Source organism: Pseudophryne corroboree, chromosome 8 (genome assembly GCF_028390025.1).
Source record: "Pseudophryne corroboree isolate aPseCor3 chromosome 8, aPseCor3.hap2, whole genome shotgun sequence".
Lineage (NCBI taxonomy): Eukaryota > Metazoa > Chordata > Amphibia > Anura > Myobatrachidae > Pseudophryne > Pseudophryne corroboree.
Window position 1 is genome coordinate 189,560,508 of NC_086451.1, and position 9,814 is coordinate 189,570,321.

The 9,814-nt window shown below is 44.8% G+C and overlaps 1 protein-coding gene across 2 annotated transcripts in view; it reads right to left on the reverse strand.

Annotated features, from left to right (window-relative positions):
• SHROOM4 (shroom family member 4) overlaps positions 1–9,491 on the reverse strand; it is a 398,216-nt gene extending 388,725 nt beyond the window's left edge. Inside the window, exon 1 of one of the 2 annotated variants that reach the window (XM_063937014.1) lies at positions 9,171–9,491. In XM_063937014.1, the coding sequence (XP_063793084.1) occupies positions 9,171–9,302 (132 nt within the window). In that variant the 5' untranslated portion in view covers positions 9,303–9,491. The remainder of the gene's footprint in view (positions 1–9,170) is intronic. The other variant, XM_063937016.1, reaches the window with a different exon arrangement.
• Between the last annotated feature and the right edge of the window lie 323 nt (positions 9,492–9,814).

Sequence of the window (9,814 nt, forward strand, 5' to 3'; positions counted from 1 at the left end):
GAAGCATCTGGAGCACAGAGCGACACCCCAGGCTGGAAAGAGGAACTGCACAGGTTATGAGAGGTGCTGGGTGCTAGAATAAACATTACACATACTGTATACACAACACACACACACACACACACTAGCAGGGTCGGACTGGCACACAGGGGAACAGGGGAAACCACCGGTGAGCCCTACTGCGTGTGGGCCCTCCTCCTCCTCTAGGGATCAAGTTCCAGGCTATCCTAGTGCACTGGATTTCTGCATTATGCATATGTTACTCTATATTTCACAATAATTTGGTTTATTATATATTTACCAAGGGGCACAGAACATGTAATGGTTAGCCAAACCTCTGTGGTGGCTGGCCACGCCCCCACTGGAACCTGGCTACACCTTTAAGCTTGGGCCCCTACAGCAGCATTCCCCTGGTGGGCCCTTCATGCCCCAGTCCGACACTACACACTAGTGTGTGCTGTACTACATACTAACAAAGAACATAGCTGTTTGGGGTGCTTTAGAAACTGCAGAAAGCTGTGAGAAGTGATACTGTGTCCAAGTCCTGGCAACAGAACTTCAAAGTTTACAGCAGAATGAAAGGATCCTCTGCACAGCAGCAGCACTCATGGCTAAGAGAAAGTCACTCATCTACTATGTTTGTTTTCAGCTATCTTAGGCTACAGGATGTTACTGGTGGGTGAGCGCACGACTTCGTGAAAATAATGTTGTGTAAATATAAAGCAACATGTAGTTATTTGATATCAAATGAATAATTTGAGTGTCCTTGTCAAACTTTGGTCTGGCTCAGTCTCCTGCCCAGCTGTTTTGTTCCCTTCCTGTGCAGTAAGAAGGGCCAACAATCTCTACATTCCTTCATCAGCTACTGCTGGTACAGAATGAGGGGGATGGGGCAGCCTTAGAGTGAAATATGTCTAATGCGTTACAGAATCAAATCCATGTACCCATGTAAATACACATTTGTCCTAATGGCAGTGACATTTAATGAGTTAATGCACAAATTATTTCCAGAAAGAGATTCACATGTGTACACACTGGGGGATATCCTATTAGTCCCAGTAATTTACCGCGGGTAATAGTTCCTCCGAGGGCTATCTAATTATCCCCAATAAACCGGCACAAGATGCGGCTTATCAGGGATTTTTTCACCTGCCTCAGGCAGGTGACGCAAAATCCCCGGAAACAGCCCCGTTTTCGTGGGAAACATCGGAAAAAAGTCAGAAAAACGTCAGTTTGTCGGACCCGATGTTTTACCGGGGATAATTGGATGTCCCCCTCTGTATTTTACTGTGGTTACATTTTTGTTTTCTATTTTTTTTAAGCAAACATATTGAAAGAATTTCACATCAGAATTATGTGAAAAATAGGAATGTTTGACTAGATAAAGGATATATTATATGTAAGGCCTGGTCGGTGTAAGGTTTCAATTTAAGCCCTCCAATGTCAGCATTGAATACAGTGAATACAATCTAGCCATACTGCATGAAAAACAATTGAAAAAATTATAGGACTGTGTAAAATTATTTTAGAACATATCTTCAAACTCCATTCCCATTTACTGTAACAAGCACTGTTGTAAACAATAGGAAGGTATATAAAATGTGTTCTCTCGTACAATCTCACAGCAATATGGCAGTGACCAAATTCAAAACAGAGTTGTTTAAAAGAAAAGCTAAAATGATTCTTGGCCAATGAAGAGTGTTACTTTTGTGAGCTTTTACCCCCTTGGGAAGCTTGTTTGGCAATTTTCCCTCACTGCAACCCCCTTCCAAAAACAACTGTCCAATTTTTTCTTCCTTTCCCACTTATCTGGAAAAAAAAAAAAAAAAACCTAGTAAACCAGAACAATTCACCCACTCCTACTGACAGGAATAATATAACCATACAAAATTTGGTAGCATTAACCCTTACCTCCAGGATTGAAGAAAAAAAAAAGAGTTTACTATCAAACAAAAAAAAATAAATAAAAAAAACACGCTTTTTTGGTTTAAACTTCTTTTTCTGCATTAAATTTTTAGTTTATAAAACCTTGATCAATTTTGTTTTAATGCTAACATTAATAATGTTATTAGGCTTTGAGATGATTTATTTTATATCTTTTAATAAAACACAATTTTTGTATACCTTATTATTCCTATTACATCTGAATATATGTAGATAGACTAAACATATTAATACAGTTACAGTGACTGATTTTTATCATAAATCCTGTAAAATACGTTGTTTTCATTTTTTTTAGATTCTGTCTTTTCAACCATACGTATTCTATCTTCTACACCATACTCCTTACAACAGCACCTAGCCCTCGGTTTCAGCCACCTTGATGCTTATTTCAGTGTCATGTCCATTAGGTATCCGGTCTTTAGGTTAACAGCATTTAGGTCGACATGAGGTTTTTTGGGGGGGTTTTAAATTACATTTTTTTTTACTTTTTTCATACTTTCATACGACCCACGTGGATTACGATTGGGAATAGTAACCTGTGCCGATCACAGCGGTAGCGGAGCGAGGCACCTTGCCCGAAGCATGGCGAGCTAAGTGAGCCATGCAAGAGGACACATAGTTACATGGTTAGTGAGGTTGAAAAGAGGCAAAATGCCCATCGGGTTCAACCTGTATTCTGTGTTATGCTGTTCCTAATATAATGCACCTGCTGAAGTAATGGTTTAGTACCTATTGCCAACTATGATTCTTACCACTCCCAGATATTAATTACACTATCTTAAATGCCATAACCCTGAATACTTTTTCCAGTTAGAAATCTGTCCAATCTGTTTTTAAATGCATTTACAGAGTCTGCCATTATTACCTTCTCCGGCAGGGAGTTCCAAATCTTTATTGCCCTTACCGTGAAGAACCCTTTCCTACGTTGTGTACAGAATTTTTTCTCCTCTAGCCTCAGCGAGTGCCCACGTGTCCTATACTGAGAGTTCTTTCAATAAACAAATCCCCTGCTAATTCCTTGTAATGACCCTTTACATATTTGAAGATATTAATAATGTCTCCTTTTAGACGCCTCTTTTCTAGTATATACATATTTAACCTAGTAAGCCTTTCCTCGTAGTCCAGTGTCTCTAAACCTTTAATCAATTTAGTAGTTCGCCTTTGAACCCTTTCTAGATCCACAATATCTTTTTTAGAATATGATGCCCAAAACTGAACACAATATTCCAGGTGCGGACATACCAATGATTTGTACAGTGGCAGGATTACATCCTCGTCCCAATGCCCCGTTTTAACATGCAAGCACTTTACTTGCCTTTTTTGATGCATTTTGACATTGTGTACTATTATTAAGCCTATTATTTATGAGCACCCCCAAATCTTTTTCCACCACAGTTACTCCTATATTTTCCCCATTTACAGTGTAGGATGCATGTGTGTTTTTTGTTCCAAAATACATAACTTTGCATTTTTCTATATTGAACCTTTTACACGGCCAGGTTTCGAGCTTAAATAAGTCAGTCATTCTGTAGAGACTCCACAGCACTTTCTGAATTAATTACCTTACACAGTGCAGAAATTGGGGTTCCACGTCACTTTACGAAGAAAACGAGACCAAAAAATATCTGAAAAACTTATGTTGACCTTTGTCCATGTCGACCTAATCAACCTAGTTCAGGTGTCGACCAATAGTGGACGACCTAATGACTGTCGACCCTTTGATCCACACCCAACCATTAATGGAGATATGTTTATAAACCTTGTATTTGTCCTAGATTGTCTTGTACTGGCACCCTTATGGTGACATATAAAAGGATACTACTACCTACTACTTGCAAAGAACGCTCAGGTATTGCTGAAATTTAAAAGAAGTTAATGTTAAGCATTAGTACAACTTATTACTCATTATGACTAAATACATCTGAATAGTAATGGAAAATGCAAAATCACTTTTCAGAGAAACACACAAAAAAGGAGGAGGTAAGCATTAGCACTGGGCATACAACTGGAATTTTGAATAAAAACACTAGTTTTTTTACTATAATAGTTGTTTGTTTGTTTTTAAAGAAGTCAAGGCGCTTTATTTTTATACTGCGATTTAGATTTCAGTTAAAACACACCCCACCCATCCAAGCAAGAAATTTTAACTCAACCTTGCGCAAAGGTTCAAACCAATGAGATTGCAAGAATTGCAACACCACATTAAGGTGCCATGGTGCCACTGGGGGCACAAAGGGAGGTTGGATGTGCAGTACGCCTTTTACGAAGGTCTGAACCTCTGGAAGAGAGGCCAATTCCTTTTGAAAAAAGATCGACAAGGCCGAAATCTGTACTTTAATAGAGCCTAACTTTAGGCCCGCATCCACACCTGCTTGTAGGAAATGGAGCAAACGCCCCAGGTGAAATTCCTCCGTAGAAGCCTTCTTGGATTCACACCAAGAGACATATTTTCTCCAAATACGGTGGTAATGCTTTGCCGTTACTTCTTTTCTAGCCTGAAGAAGTGTAGGAATGACTTCACTGGGAATACCCTTTCGGGCTAGGATCTGTTGTTCAACCTCCACGCCGTCAAACGTAGCCGCTGTAAGTCCGGATACACGCACGGCCCGTCATAACAGGTCCTCCCGAAGAGGAAGAGGCCAGGGATCTTCTATGAGCAACTCCTGAAGATCTCCTTGGCCAATCCGGAACAATGAGGATCGCCTGAACCCTTGTTCTTCTTATAATTTTTATCACCTTTGGAATGAGTGGAAGTGGAGGGAACACATATACCGACGGAAACACCCACGGTGTCACTAGGGCGTCCACCGCTATCACTTGAGGGTCCTTTGACCTGGAACAATATCTCTGAAGTTTCTTGTTGAGGCGGGACGCCATCATGTCCACTTGAGGAACTCCCCAACGACTTGTCACTTCTGCATAGACCTCTTGATGAAGACCCCATTCTCCTGGATGGAGATCGTGTCTGCTGAAGAAGTCTGCTTCCCAGTTGTCCACTCCTGGAATGAAGACCGCTGACAGAGCGCTGGCCTGCTTCTCCGCCCAGCGAAGAATTTTCGTGGACTCGGCTATCACCGCTCTGCTCTTCGTTCCGCCTTGGCGGTTTATGTACGCCACTGCTGTCACGTTGTCTGACTGAATCATGACCAGCAGACCTCGAAGAAGATGTTCTGCTTGCAGTATGCCGTTGTATATGGCTCTTAATTCCAGAATGTTTATGTGTAGACAAGCTTCCTGGCTTGACCACTTTCCCTGAAAGTTTCTTCACTGTGTGACTGCTCCCCAGCCTCGCAGGCTTGCATCGGTGGTCACCAGGATCCAGTCCTGAATCCCGAACCTGCATCCTTCCAGAAGGTGAGAACTGTGCAGCCACCACAGAAGTGAAATTCTGGTCCTGGGAAATAGAATTGTTTTCCGGTGCATGTCCAGGTGAGACCCGGACCACTGGTTCAGCAGGTTCCACTTAAACACCCTGGCATGGAACCTGCCATACGGAATGACCTCTTAGGCAGACACCATCTTCCCCAGCAACCGAGTGCAGCGAAGAACTGACACCTTTGCCGGTTTCAGAATCTATTTTACCATGTTCTGTATTTCCAGAGCTTTTTCCACTGGAAGAAAAACTCTCTGCAATTCTGTATCGAGAATCATACCCAGGAACGACAGCCGTGTCGTTGGTTCCAACTGTGACTTTGGCAAATTTAGGAGCCAACCAGAATCGTCAGTGAAAGGGCAACATTCTTCAACAATTGCTCCTTGGACCTCGCCTTTATGAGGAGATCGTCCAAGTACGGGATACTTGTGATTCCCTGCTTGTGCAGGAGAACCATCATTTCCGCCATTACTTTGGTGAAAATCCTCGGAGCCGTGGATAGACCAAACGGCAACATCTGAAATTGGTCATGACAACCCTGCACCACAAATCTCAGGTAAGCCTGATGTGGAGGATATATGTGGACATGTAAGTATGCATCTTTTATGTCGACCGACACCATAAAATTCCCCTCCTCCAGACTGGAGAACACTGCCCGTAGAGACTCCATCTTGAACCTTAATTTTTTCAGAAAGAAAATTGAGACGGGGGCACCGTGACAAACACTTGATTGTGACACAACTTTAGTATCGCAGCGCTTACTATCTCTCTTTCTGGAAGAGTAGCTGGCAAGGCCGATTTGAAGAATCGGTGAGGGGGCACGTCTTGAAACTCTAACTTGTACCCCTGGGTTACAATGTCTACTATCCAGGTCCGAGTGGACCCAGACGTGGCTGAAGAGCTTGAGACGTGCCCCCACTGGTGCGGACTCCCGCAGAGGAGCCCCAGCGTCATGCGGTAGATTTGGTAGAAGCCGGAGAGGACTACTGCTCCTGGGAACTTACCACAGCCTGTGACCTTTTTCCCCGACCTCTCCCCCTTGCAGCAAGGAAGGAGGACCCCGTCCTTTTTTTAATCTATTGGGCCGAAAGGACTGCATCTGATAGTGAGGCGATTTCTTCTACTGTGCAGGGACATTAGGTAAAAAGGAAGACTTACCCGCGGTAGCCGTAGACACCAGGTCAGTGAGGCCGTCGCCAAACAAAACCCTACCGTTAAACGGTAGAGCCTCCATCGCCTTCTTAGCATCAGCATTCCATTGATGTAACCACAACGCTCTCCTTGCAGAGACCACCATGGCATTGGCTCTTGAACCCAAAAGGACAATATCCCTTACAGCTTCTTTTAAATATGCTGCAGCGTCCCTGATGTGACCCAGAGTCAAAAGTACACTATCCCTGTGAGTAGCGCTATTGAAAAGTGGGCAGATAAATTGTCATCTAAGGTAGATACCTTAGATGACAAGTTATCTGCCCACTTTTCAATAGCGCTACTCACCCATGCCGCAGCAACGGCAGGCCTGAGTAGCGACATAAATGGATTTTAGTGTATTTTCCTTAAAGCTTTGTCTACCGTGGGAATTGACTCCCACCTTTCCCTGTCCCCAGAGGGGAACAGATATGCCACTGGAATTCTTTTGGGAACCTGAATCTTTTTGTCTGGATTTTCCCAAGCCTTTTCAAAAAAGTGCGTTCAGTTCATGAGAGGGAGGAAATGTTACCTCAGGTTTCTTCCCTTTAAACATACAGACCCTTGTATCAGGGACAGCAGGGTCCTCAATTATATGTAGTACGTCCTTTATCGCCACAATGATGTACCGAATACTCTTAGCCAGTTTTGATGTAATCTGGCATCACTATAGTCGACACTGGAATCAGAGTCCGTGTCGGTATCTGTATCTACTATCTGGGCTAATGCACGTTTCTGCGACAAAGCATCTTCCATGGATTTTCTCCATGTTTGGTTCTTAAACTCAGATTTATCAAATCTCTTAGTCAATTTTGTCACATTTTCATTTAAAACACTCAACATATTCACCCAATCATCCGTCGGTGGTGCCGACACAGCCACTCACAGTATTTTCTGTCCCACTCCAGCCTCCTCCTGGGAAGAGCATTCCGCCTCAGACATGTCGACACACCCGTACCGACAGCCACAAGCACACTGGGGCAATAGGAGACAGACCCACAATAAAGCCTGCAAGAGGGACAGAGAAAGATCTGCCAGCTCACACCCAGCGCCTATCCCGGTACTGAGGCCAGTAAGGTGACTGCCCTGCCCCGTTAGCGCTTTTAAAATAATCAATCAGCACCAAATTGCCTGTGCCCGTTTCTCCCCCCCCCCCCCCCCCCCCATTTTTCACCCTGTTACTTGTACAGCAGTGCGGAGGACAGGGTCAGCGTCTCTGCAGCTTCTGAAGAGAAGGAAGATGGCGCTGGTCAGAGCTGTGCAGCTAAGCCACGCCCCCTACATGGTGCGCTTCAGTCCCGCTCAAAACACAGATTATACTGGCGGGGGTCCCTGAACTAGTGCCCGGAGCACTGTTACTATACATGCCAGTCTGATCTGAGGTCTCATGCTGCCCAGGGCGCCCTCCCTGCTCCCTGCAGTGCCGTGACAAGCGTGGGAGCATGGCGTGCAGCGCGGGCGCTGCGTGGTACCTCTTTTTGCCGTCACTGAAGTCTTCTGCCTTCTATCTTCCGGCTTTTGTGAGGGGGCGACGGCGCGGCTCCGGGAGAAAGCAGCTTGGCGTACAGTAGTGATCAAACCCTCTGGAGCTAATGGTGTCCAGCAGCCTAAGAAGCAGAGCCCTTGAACTCTTAAGAAGTAGGTCTGTTTCTCTCCCCTCACTCCCACGATGCAGGGAGCCTGTAGCCAGCAGGTCTCCCTGAAAATAACAAAACTAAAAGTCTTTTTCTGAGCAACTCGGGAGAGCTCCTCAGTGTGCATCCAGTCTCACTGGGCACAGAATCTAACTGGAGTCTGGAGGAGGGGCATAGGGGGAGGAGCCAGTTCACACCCTTTCAAAGTCTTATAGTGTGCCCATGTCTCCTGAGGATCCTGTCTATACCCCATGGTTCTTGAAGCATCCCCAGCATCCTCTAGGACGTATGAGAAAGGGGTATTACTGAGAGCACCGTACGCTAGTCACAGCACTCCATGGCAAAGAAGAGAGAGTTTAAGACAGTAGCCGACATAGGAGAGATCCCAGGTACTGGAGCTCACTCGCACAGCGTCGAAGCCAACTGCGGACAGACAGGTGGGTCAGATACATTGCCCTTGAAGCTGTCTGCGGTCTCACTGGAGCAGTACAGCACTGACGGTTGGGGAAAAAAAATCCTGCTCTAACTCCTTGCCCCCCCCCCCCCCCCCTCTGACTGTAATCTGTTTATTTTGTCAAGCATTAATATGTAACTCACTGTCTAACATTAACCAAGAAACACGAGAGGAGAGAGAGAGAGGAGAGAGAGAGGAGAGAGAGAGAGAGAGAGAGAGAGAGAGAGAATGAATATAAAGTGCATGCAGACCTTACAGTCAGGATATGAGCACCTCAATGCATTGTCGCTTATTAGAGGTTATAGTGATATCTTTGCAGCAACAGCGTCACTTTATGGATGTAAGCTATGTATGATCTAGGACCTATGGAATTTACAGCACAGAGCCGTGTTTAAAAAGAAAGTGAAGTGGAAAAAAAAAGGGAACGAAGGAGCTACATATGGTGAAACAATTGACAACAGATGTGCAAAATAAAATCTATGACCAAGGTCACTAAAATATAGATGATGGAAAAGTTACCAACTGCTATAGGAACTTCCGGTGCCCGATGTTAACCACCAAACTATATGGCACATACCTTGGAGATGATCAGAGGTTCCCCGTGCTCCAGGCCCCCTTTGAGAGTAAATCCCCAGGGTGCACCCCCCTGTAGCTGCACATGGATGCACTGGGAGGGCTGTGGGATTCCCCCGGCAGCCTGCGTGTCCATGGCTGCCTCTCCCCCATGCAAGGCCGGCCTTACTCCGGGTTATTATCTTTCTGCACAGTAACGATCGCCTCGCTCCCCATCCATGATGAATTAGCTGGAAGTGCCCGGCAGCGGCGGGTAACGCAGAGAGAGCGTGGACACAGCGCCCGGATCACACTCACTCTCATTCCCATTGACAAGGAAATTGGGCAGGGGGGGAGGGCATGGTACTCCAGCAGCCAAACACAGCTCACACTCACCGGGAGGGGCGGGGATACATGAGGAAGAAAACTGTGTAAACCTAATTAAAATGAATATGTAATGTGTCTGACCCTACACCAATGTAATTCACGTTCTCCTGTAATGTATATAATGCATATCTACAGTAATGCAGAGATATGCTCTCGTCTTTACGATGTATTTAGTGTAAAATTCAGGTATAAATGATTTTAGTTAAATAAGTAAAGCATATTTATCTTATATTACATGCTATCAGCTGTTAAATAGACTTGAATGATGACTTGAATGCATCT